Here is an 11,785-nt window from a genome sequence, read left to right as displayed (position 1 = left end):
ATGACTAATAGGTGTAGGATTTATGTATTTGCCCAATTAGATGAACTCATTTATATCCCGTAGTATTTGATACTCATTTTACATTGGTTTTGTCTGATTTCCTTACTACATTATGAGTTTTATCTTACTTGTTTTTGTGTCCATTGTATGGAACTGAGTCTGGCAACACAGTGGGCAATTAATTGTTAAATTAAGCTACATTTTAATGTCATCATTTTAAATGAGTGATGCTAGAAGATACCCTTAAGTAGCCTTAAGGCATAGGTTTTTTTTTTTTTGAAGGAAATACCAGAATGGTTAGTGGAAGAGAAGAATAGGATAGACAGATAAAAAGAGTAAGTGTTAATAACATTGACTGCCTCTAGCTTTTCTTTTTGTTGTTCCCCTTAGAGGAGTTTATAATCTCTATCTTATCAAAAGCAAGTAGTTCCAAAAATGCACCAGTCTCCATTTCTCATCCACATTGCATCTACTGCTTCTCAAGTGTGAAATCAGCAGAAACATGTTAATCATCTAAATATATGTGTATTCAGTCACTCATTGAGCATTTCAGTGCCTACTGTGTCAGAAAATGTATTTAATTCAGTTCAGTTCAGTTCAGTTGCTCAGTTGTGTCTGACTGTGACCCCATGGATTGCAACATGCCAGGCTTCCCTTCCATCACCAACTCCCAGAGCTTACTCAAACTCATGTCCATTGAGTTGGTGATGCCATCCAACCATTTCATCCTCTGTTGTCCCCTTCTCCTCCCGCCTTTAATCTTTCCCAGCATCAGGGTCTTTTCAAATGAGTCAGTTCTTCATTTTATCACCCTCAGAGAAAAATGAATGTTTTCTCCTCTTCCTAAGAGTCTTGAGAGGTGTTTAACTGGTCTCGGTGGATAATAGAGAACTGAATTCAGTTCTTAAGTATATTGCCCTATTTGTATCAGTTTGACCCCTTTTTGTTTTAAGATAACTCTCCTTTAAACATTTCAAATTTTCGTGAAAGGGTATCACTTTAAAGATCGTCAATACCTATCTTGACACTGAGGTTGAATTTGTACTCGGCATCTCAGTTTACATTCCACCTCAGATGAGCAGACTGAACCACCCATGCTTAATTTCATTTACTATATCAATGATTGGTTCCAAGATGAAGTAAAACTAAATCAGTTTGGGCCAGTGACACCCTGGGAAAAGGGGTAAATCCTCTCTGTCCATTTTGGGAGGATCAGTTCCTGGAGGTTTACTGTATTCCTTCAGTGGAGTCTTGTTTCCCTGACTCTCCACAATCCTGTATCCTTGCTTAGGTGTCTGCACACTAAAGAAAAGACGTTATGGACTGACTTTGCTAAGAAAAGACCTAGTCCCCTGTGAGTGGGGACATGCTGAAGATTGCTGTGACACTGGGTTAATGGTGCAGAATTCCCTGTGAAGGGGCGTGTGTGGCTACATGTCTCAGGGATTGTGGTGTAACTCATTGGATTAAGCCATTGGGATCCACAACATGGACAACTGTGTGATCTTTGGAAAGCACTACCAGGCGTCTGCAGAGGCTCCGAGGACTGTTGGGGTTCTCAGTGACACCTTGTCGTAAACGAGGGAGAGCACCAGAGCAAGCAGCAGCCAAGCTGCCTGGTGTGCACACTCTCGGCCACACAGGCCAGGCACAGGTACCTGTGTGGTGACAGAGCTGGTTATAAACACACGTGTAGCCCTGGTGGCCACAGCTGGTATCAAGGCAAGTGCCAGTGGCAGGGGTGCTGACGTCTATGGGGGTCCTGGCTGTTGGTGTGCAGCACTGTGACTACTGGATCTTGCCACAGACACATAGCTGAGGAGGCCAGTGATGGGGAAATCCAGGTGCACCAGAGGTATCCAGGTGCATAGCTGGAGGGGCTAGCTGCAGGTGAGCTTAGAGGTGCGGGCCAGTGACTCAAGACAGGGCTGGATCTGGACCCACATGCTCCTGGGGGGCCCTGGCTTTCAGCAGGGTCTCACCATGGTGCTCACATAGCAATTTAGGTTGGTGACAGTTGTAAGTACACACTTGGAGGGACTAGTCCCAGGCACCTATGTGGTTGTGGGTGTCAGTTCAGGGTTGTGTGTTGCACTTCTGCAGTAGAAGAGGCACAGACTGGCTGCTGGTCAGGGATCCAAGAGAGGAGAGGGTGGGGAGGGACTCGGGAGACAGGCATCAGCAACTGAGAATACTTGTGGACAGAACCTGGTGAAGTTTGCAGGGGTCCAGGCAAATCTGTGCTGGCTTTTGGTTTCTTTGGTGGTGAAAGTTGTCAGGGTCATTTGTAGAGCAGGTCACTGGGAAATACAGTCTCTTGCTGTGTGGCTGCTGGGTAGTCCCTGCCTTTCTTCTCATTCCTAGCATCAGTATATGCCCTGGCTTTGCCAGTATATTCATTTCAGTTCAGTTGCTCAGTTGTGTCCGACTCTTTGCAACCCATGGGCTGCAGCATGCCAGGCTTCCCTGTCCATCACCAACTCCCAGAGCTTTGCTCAAACTCATGTTCATTGAGTCGGTGATGCTATCCAACTATCTCATCCTCCGTCATCCCCTTCTCCTACCTTCAATCTTTCCCAGCATCAGGGTCTTTTCCAATGAGTCAGTTCTTTGCATAGGTGACCAAAGTATTGGAGCTTGATCTTCAGCATCAGTCCTACCAATAAATATTCAGGACTAATTTCCTTTAGGATTGACTGATTTGATCTCCTTGCTGTCCAAGGGACTCTCAAGAGTCTTCTCCAAGACTACAGTTCAAAAGCATCAATTCTTCGGCACTCAGCTTTCTTTATGGTCCAACTCTCACATCCATACATGACTACTGGAAAAGCCATAGCTTTGACTAGATGGACCTTTGTCGGCAAAGTAATGTCTCTGCTTTTTAATATGATGTCGAGGTTGGTCACAACTTTTCTTCCAAGGAGCAAGCGTCCTTTAATTTCATGGCTGCAGTCACCATCTGCAGTGATTTTGGAGCCTAAGAAAATAAAGTCTGTCACTGTTTCCACTGTTTCCCCATCTATTTGCAGTAAAGTGATGGGACCGGATGCCATGATCTTCGTTTGCTGAATGTTGAGTTTTAAGCCGGATTTTTCACTCTCCTCCTCACTTTCATTAAGAGGCTCTTTAATTCCTCTTTGCTTTCTGCCATATGGGTGGTGTCACCTGCATATCTGAGGTGATTGATATTTCTCCTGGCAATCTTGATCCCAGCTTGTGCTTCATCCAGCCCAGTGTTTCTCATGATGTACTCTGCATGTTAGTTAAATAAGCAGGGGGACAGTATACAGCCTTGACGTACTCCTTTCCCATTTGGAACCAGTCCATTTTTGCATGTCCACTTTTAACTGTTGCTTCTTGACTGCATACAGATTTCTCAGGAGGCAGGTAAGGTGGTCTCGTATTCCCATCTCTTTAATAATTTCCCACAGATTGTTGTGGTCCACACAGTCAAATGCTTTGGCATAATCAGTAACGCAGAAGTAGATGTTTTTCTGGAACTCTCTTTCTTTTTTGATGATCCAACAGATGTTGGCAGTTTGATCTCTGGTTCCTCTGCCTTTTCTAAATCCAGCTTGAACATCTGGAAGTTCTTTGTTCACATACTGTTGAAGCTTCGTTTGGAGAATTTTCAGTATTACTTTGCTAGTATGTGAGATGAATGCAATTGTGAGGTAGTTTGAATATTCTTTAGCATTGCCTTTCTTTGGGATTGGAATGAAAACTGACCTTTTCCAGTCCTGTGGCCATAGCTGAGTTTTCCAAATTTACTGGCATATTGAGTGCAGCACTTTCACAGCATTATCATTTAGGATTTGAATACCTCAGCTGGAATTCCATCACCTCCACTAGCTTTGTTCATAGTATTGCTTGCTAAGGCCAACTTGACTTCGCACTCCAGGATGTCTGGCTCTAGGTGAGTGATCACACCATCATTATTATCTGGGTCATGAAGATCTTTTCTGTATAGTTCTTCTGTGTATTCTTGCCACCTCTTAATATTTTCAGCTTCTGTTAGGTCCATACCATTTCTGTCCTTTATTGTGCCCATCTTTGCATGAAATGTTCCCTTGGTCTCTCTAACTTTCTTGAAGAGATCTCTAGTCTTTCCCATTCTATTGTTTTCCTTTATTTCTTTGCATTGTTCACTGAGGAAGGCTTTCTTATCTCTCCTTGCTATTCTTTTGAACTCTGCATTCAAATGGATATCTTTCCTTTTCTCCTTTGCCTCTCCCTTCTTTTCTCAGCTATTTGTAAGGCCTTCTCAGACAACCATTTTGCATTTTTGCATTTCTTTTTCTTGGGGATGTTCTTGATCACTGCCTCCTGTATAATGTCATGAATCTCTGTCCATAGTTCTTCCGGCACTTTATCAGATCTAATCCCTTGAATCTATTTGTCACTTCCACTGAATAATTGTAAGGGATTTGATTTAGGTCATACCTGAATGGTCTAGTGGTTTTCCCTACTTTCTTCAGTTTAAGTCTGAATTTTGCATTACGGAGCTCATGATCTGAGCCACAGTCAGTTCTTGGTCTTGCTTTTGCTACCTGTATAGAGCTTTTCCATCTTTGGCTGTAAAGAATATAATCAATCTGATTTTGGTGTTGACCATCTGGTGATGTCCATGTGTGCAGTCTTCTCTTGTGTTGTTGGAAAACGGTGTTTGCTATGACCAGTGTGTTCTCTTGGCAAAGCTCTGTTAGCCTTTCCCCTTCTTCATTTTGTACTCCAAGGCCAAATTTGCCTGTTACTCTAGATATCTCTTGACTTCCTACTTTTGCGTTCCATTCCCTTATGATGAAAAGGATATCTTTTTTGGGTGTTAGTTCTAGAAGATCTTGTACGTCTTCACAGAACCATTCAACCTCAGCTTCTTCAGCATTACTGGTCAGGGCATACATTTGGATTACTGTGATATTGAATGATTTGGCTTGGAAACGAACAAAGATCATTCTGTTGTTTTTGAGATTACACCCAAGAACTGCATTTCACTCTTGTTGACTGAGTGCTACTCCATTTCTTCTAAGGGATTCTTGCCCACAGTAGTAGATATAATGTTCATTTGAATTAAGTTCGCCCATTCCAGTCCATTTTAGTTCACTGACTCCTAAAGTGTCAATGCTCACTCTTGCCATCTCCTGTTTGACCACTTCCAATTTACCTTGATTCATGGACCTAACATTCCAGGTGGATCACAACAAACTGGAAAATACTTAGAGAGATGGGAATACCAGTCTACCTTGCCTGTGTCCTGAGAAATCTGTGTGCAGGTCAAGAAGCAATAGTTAGAACTGGACATGAAACAACAGACTGGTTCCAAATTGGGAAAGGAGTATGTCAAGGCTGTATATTGTCATCCTGCTTATTTAACTTATATACAGAGTACATCACGAGAAATGCCAGACTGGATGAAGCACAAGCAGGATTCAAGATTGCCGGGAGAAATATCAGTAACACAGATGACACCACCTATATGGCAGAAAGCAAAGAAGTTCTAAAGAACTCTTGATAAAAGTGAAAGAGGAGAGTGAAAAAGCTGGCTTGAAACCCAACATTCAGAAAACTAAGATCATGGCATCCAGTCCCATCACTTCTTTGGAAATAGATGGGGAAACAATGGAAACAGAGATTTTATTCTGGGGGGTTCCAAAATCACTGCAGATGGTGACTGCTGCCATGAAATTAAAAGACGCTTGCTCCTTGGTGAAAAGCTATGACCAATCTAGACAGCATATTAAAAAGCAGAGACATTACCTTGCCAACAAAGGTCCATCTAGTCAAAGCTATGGTTTTTCCAGTAGTCATGTATGGATGTGACAGTTGAACCATAAAGAAAGCTGAGGGCCGAAGAATTAATGCTTTTGACCTTTGGTGTTGGAGAAGACTCTTGAGAGTCCCTTGGACAGCAAGGAGATCAAATCAGTCAATCCTAAAGGAAATCAGTCCTGAATGTTAATTGGAAGCACTGATTCTGAAGCTCCAGTGCTTTGGCCACCTGATGCAAAAAACCGTTTGGAAAAGACCCTGATGCTGGGAAAGATTGAGGGCGGGAGGAGAAGGGGATGACAGAGGATGAGATGGTTGGATGGAATCACTGACTCATTGGACATGAGTTTGAGCAAGCTCTGAGAGTTGGTGATGGCCAGGGAAGCCTGGAGTGGTGCAGTCCATGGAATCACAAAGAGTCACAACTGATTGACTGAACTGAACTTAGATCATAAGAAAAACCAGAAGAGAAATTAGGAAAACAGAAAGAAGTTTCTTCTGACTGTTAAGAATATACCTTAACAATCAAACATAGAGATCTTAATGGTTTATAGAGCCTGACATCAGGGTGAAAACATGAGCAGGAAATAACAACAGTGGAGTTGAAAGTTAAGGCTGACATCTCTGGGAAAAGAGAAGTGATCATGATCTCATCAGTGAGTCTTGCTTGTAATTTTGCTGTGTGTTTTGTTGCCATGGCTGTCTACTGTTAAAGGTGAATTATTCTTGCATATAAATATTAATATTTGTGAGTGGTGTCCCAGGAAATAATAAATATTAGTAGCATGTGGTGTTCAAGAGGAGTTTTCCTTTGATTGGTATACACATTACTTTCTAGATTCTATAGCTTCTCCATTGCTGATAATCTTTTGGAATTACAGCTCTGTCCTAGTGACTGAACGACGCTTGTATCACCGGATGTCGCAGTTGCTACTGTTACTACTGCTGAGCAAGCCATGTAGAACTCCTTACCTAATACACCAGTGTTTCAGTAGTTCTTGTGGAATGTAGGTGAGATTTCAGGAGTTTAGATTATAATTTTTGTTTTCTATCTTTAGCAAGCTTGAAGTATTTGCCTTCTTGAAAATTCTGTTGATGGTCTCATCTAACTATTCACTGTTTTGCTTTAGGTCAGAGATGCGTGAGACTGGAAGGCATGGCAGAGAACTTGAAGAACATTTCTGCTTTTTAGCACTTCGTCAGAAGGATGTGGCAGAGATATATCACAATGGAATAAGTACCAAAGCATCTTCATTGAGGATACTAGGAAACCCTCTTCTTGGAATTTATATATTTAGACACATTGATGTTGCCTTGAATTATGCTCATAGTAGAAGCATTACTGTAGAAAGTATTATCATGTTTAAGGTTGGTAGCACAAAAGAACTGTTATATTCAGTTTGCTTTAATTGACCTAAACATTATTTTACTTTCAATATGAATTATTGTTTTAAACTCACATTGTATAAAATAAATATAGTTATCATCATCATCACCATTTGAAATTTTCCCCTATTTTTGACTCTAGTGGGTATGCAGCATAAAATCTTCAAGTAAGCAAAGGCAGGCTTTATCATCTTGGTTTCCTAATGTATATTTCTTATTCTAATTGACTTTATTCTCTTTCTCTCTCTCTTTTGTTCAGACTATAATTAATATCAGAGTGTTTTCAGTGTCTTTTTCCAGAACATTGGTATGAATAATTCTGGTTTAGCTAAAGTTATTAAACTCCTGCTATTTATTTTAATTAACAGTGTTAGACAATATTAATTACTTTGTTTTGATAATTTTACTATCTTATATAAGATGTTAGCATTAGGAAAAACTGGGTTAGAAGTATATAGACCTCTGAATTTTTTGCAACTTTTTTGAAAGTCTGAAGTTATTCAAAATTGAGAAAAAAAAAAATCAGTCTTACAGTCGAATTGTAAGCATCAACAGACACAAGTAGGCGAAGATATACTTTTTGGTTAATTGCAGCTTTGCCAAGACTACTAAAATCACAGTAGGTAGACAAGACCCTCAGTTATGTAATTTAGGATGTGTATACATCCACATAAAACCAATGGTTCATTTGGTATTATTTAGTTATTTTTAGATCTTGGGTATTATCAAAGTCATAAAGTATAATTTATATTAGAATACTGATTTTAGGAAATTTGGAACATACTCAGAAGCTCCAAAAAGGCCATTGATAATGATAGTTAATTTTTTGTATATCTATACTTCGTCTTCTGCTCATATTCATGGATATACATTGTACAATGGTCATTAAAATACATTACTACTTTTATACTGTATAACTTTTTTATTGATTATAAAATCAACATTTTCCATGCCATTTAATATTTTTTGTAATATCATTTTGGATGACTATATAATATTCCACTGTATAGCACTACCATAAATTTTTTACCAAATTTTTCAAAGTTGGGATATAAATTACTTTTGCTTTTTTTTGTTTTGTATTTTCAAGTAGTACTTGGATTATTCATGTAGGTACATTTTATATACACCTGTGATTATTTGTTAAGAATTAATTGATTAATTCTTATGTGTCCAGTTAGGAGTCACAGGTATGTGTACACTTTAACAGCTTTTGATATGTAATGCCCAGTTGTCCTGAGAAAGGTTATACTAACTGCCATTCCTATGCAAAGCATGGGAAATGTTTATTATCTCTTATCTTTACTATCTCTGTGTATTATATTTTTTTAAAAATATTTGCCAGTCTAATATGTGATAGTTTCTCCTTGTTAGTTCAGCTTTTTCTTTTTCATAGTTATTGCTGAGCTTAACATTCCACACGTATTCACTGATAATGAGTGAATTGCCTATTAATAACTTTTGCTAGATTTTTGTTTTTTCTGTTTTTCTAATTGATTCATCAGCATTATCAAAAAGTGAATCTTGAGGGCTAGGGTTTTCATTGTATAATGTTTTATCACTTAGTGCTTTCTTTTTTAAAATAAAATGTTTTAATAAACTTTTAATTTTGGAATAAATTTAAATTTACAGAAAAGTTATAAAGATAGTACAGACAGTTCCTATATACAGTTTTCTCTAATGTTGCCATTTCAGGTAGCTATGGCAACTCTGTTAAAGCTAAGAGCCTAATAGTATATATATACGTGTTTTTGTATTAACTGCACTTTTACCCACCTTTTATCACTTAATGGTTCATAGATTTTAACATTTTTATACTCATTTTTTTAAATTTACTTTTTAATCGGAGGAAAATTGCCTTACAACTGTTGTGTTGTTTTCTGCGGTACAATTTGATCATTTTTTTGTGATGTACAGAAGTGTTGGACTATTTTACAAAGAAGCATGGTTTCGGTTTGTGGGTTTTGGCAATATGGTTAGAAAAGAATTCTCTTTGAGAGTAGATAAATATTTGTATTTCTTTCTACAGTGTTTACATTACTTAAATATTTAATTTATTTGGTATTTATTTTGGTTTATAGATTAAGAGACAAATGTTTTTCATGTCCACACCATTTAGTGAATAATCTGGTTTTGCTTCATCTGTTTCAAATGATGCCTTTAATATTATGCTGTATTTTTATAGCTGCTTGGACTTATCTGGACTTTTTACTTTGTACATTTTTTTCCATCTCTGCCATTTTTGTGGTAGTATTCTTTTAAAAAGTACTTAATGTCTGGAAGTACGTGTCACTTTTCCTGTTCCATCATTGTTTCTGATTCAAATATTTTTTTCAAAAATTTTGTAGGTTATTCTTGTTTCATCTTCCAGGGAAGTTTTTAAACTAAAACTCATTTCTAAATTTTGTTGCTATAGTCTTAGAGTTTGATATAGGGAGGAATTGACACAATTCTAATAAGTCATCCCATTCATCTGGGACATAAATTATCTCCCCATTCTAATTTCTTTCCTTAAAATAGAAGCTAGTTTTACTTTCCTGGTATGAGAGTTTAAAATGTTCTGTTATATCTTTATTGACTTTCTTTTTACCTTTTCCTCCCCAGGTTCTTTTTGGAAAAGTGAAGAAAATTCAGCCTTCACTAGATAAAAGCAAAGTTTCTTTGGATCCTTCTCCTAATTTTGACTGCCATATGTCAAGAAATACACCTTCTCTGAAGGATACCATTGAACTACAAGCCTACAGTTCAGCAGTATGTTAACTTTTTGATTCACTTGACTATTTGAAAGTCACTGGCCTCACATTGTATGGTACAGCTCTTAAAACAACTGTCCAAAATATTAAGTGGAAATCTCTTACTTCATTCATATTTGTTTAGGTCATGTAATACGACCTGAATACCAAATAAGCCAATAAGATGACAAGGTAACACAAAGAATATCTGCTTCTCAGATACTGCATTTTTTTTATGAATTAAAGGTTTGTGGCAACTTTGCCAAGTCTGTTGGCACCCTTTTTCCATATAATATGACCTAAATAAGTAAATAGTAAAAGCTGATTTAATATTTGTGATCTGAAAACATTAATAAAGAAGCTTCTAGATTTGCATTTAATTTTGATCCAAGTAGGTACTTTTATTTAAATGTTTCATATTAATGCCTAACTTGCAAAAGAAAGATACTTTGAAATAACCTTACTGATCCTTTGTACTTTGTAAAAGGAGAAAAGGCTTATGTTTTAGTCATTAGATAGTAGAGTAATTATTAAACAGTAATTTTCTAACCTTTTAACCTTTTATAGACTTTTAACCTTTTATAGAAGATTAAATTATAAATATCATTATGTATAATCAAATATATATGATTAAATGAGGATATTTTAGAGGATATATATATGCTCCCACATGTAAGATGTATTAAGCTATTGTTATTTTTCTAGTTGGCTTTTCCTCCCAGATGAAATACAATATAGTGGTTCCTAGCATATGCAAGGCATTGCAGTTTTAATGGAGAAATGCTTTTTTATTTAAATATAGATTGTATCTGTTTCTGCTGACATTCAAAGCCTATCAAGGAAAAAATATGTTGTGGAGAAAAAAATTCATCTTCAAGAAAACTAGAGTTGAAGACAGGGAGAGGGGAGATGTACAAAAGATGGTTAATAAATAGCAACATGGAGTTAAATAGAGTTTTAAAATAGAAACTTATTCAAGTCTGTAAAAATTAATCATCATGAAAATGTTCTTTATCTTTTAGGTATACTTGTATGAATATAATATTCTTTCAAAGCCAGTAGATAAACCTAGGCAGTGTCTTCCATATGCAATAGTAACAGTAAAATTTATTGGTCAAAAAGTAGATAATGGACACTTTATGACATCTTTGAGATCCCTCTCAACAGGATTTCCTAAGAGAACTGGTAAGAACATATATTTTTCTACTTTAGTAGCATCTGTGGTGGTCTTACTGCTGAATATTATTTTCTAATACATCATGAATCTCTAAACAAAATAGGTGTGCTTTCCCTGTTTTTGATTTTATGTATCTAGAATTAATGCTGTAACTACTTTTGTTACTTCTTTTTCTCAGTGTTATGTTTGTGTGATTCTTCCATGTTGATATATATAACCATATTTCACTCATATATATATATATACACACACACTCACACACATAATATTCAATTTTATGACTATACATTATACCTCTGAGTATATTTGGACATTTTGTGGTTTTCTTCATATTCCAAGTGTTGCTGTTTTAAACATTCATAAAAGTGTCTCAGTGCATATGTGCCCTTTTCTACAGAGTATATATCTACATCAAGAGTGTACCACTTAATCTAGAAATAATGTAATGGTTTTCAGAAGTGGTGGCATCAGTTCAGTTCAGTTCAGTTGCTCAGTCATGTCCGACTATTTGTGACCCCATGAACTGCAGCACACCAGGCCTCCCTATCCATCACCAGCTCCCAGAGTCCACCCAAACCCATGTCCATTGAGTCGGTGATACCATCCAATCATCTTATCCTCTGTTGTCCCCTTCTCCTCCTGCCCTCAATCTTTCCCAGCATCAGGATCTTTTCAAATGAGTCAGCTCTTCGCATCAGGTGGTCAAAATATTGGAATTTCA

At 37.4% G+C, this 11,785-nt stretch overlaps 1 protein-coding gene across 1 annotated transcript in view; it reads left to right on the top strand.

The window, feature by feature from the left end:
• Positions 1-11,785, top strand: part of TEX15 (testis expressed 15, meiosis and synapsis associated) — a 44,207-nt gene that overhangs the window by 12,314 nt on the left and 20,108 nt on the right. Inside the window, exons 3-5 of the mRNA XM_052661541.1 lie at positions 6,900-7,137; positions 9,760-9,906; positions 10,910-11,072. Of these exons, the coding sequence (XP_052517501.1) occupies positions 6,900-7,137; positions 9,760-9,906; positions 10,910-11,072 (548 nt within the window). The remainder of the gene's footprint in view (positions 1-6,899; positions 7,138-9,759; positions 9,907-10,909; positions 11,073-11,785) is intronic.

Source organism: Budorcas taxicolor, chromosome 24 (genome assembly GCF_023091745.1).
Source record: "Budorcas taxicolor isolate Tak-1 chromosome 24, Takin1.1, whole genome shotgun sequence".
In the NCBI taxonomy this organism is placed as follows: Eukaryota; Metazoa; Chordata; class Mammalia; order Artiodactyla; family Bovidae; genus Budorcas; species Budorcas taxicolor.
This window is presented reverse-complemented; position numbering and strand designations above follow the sequence as displayed.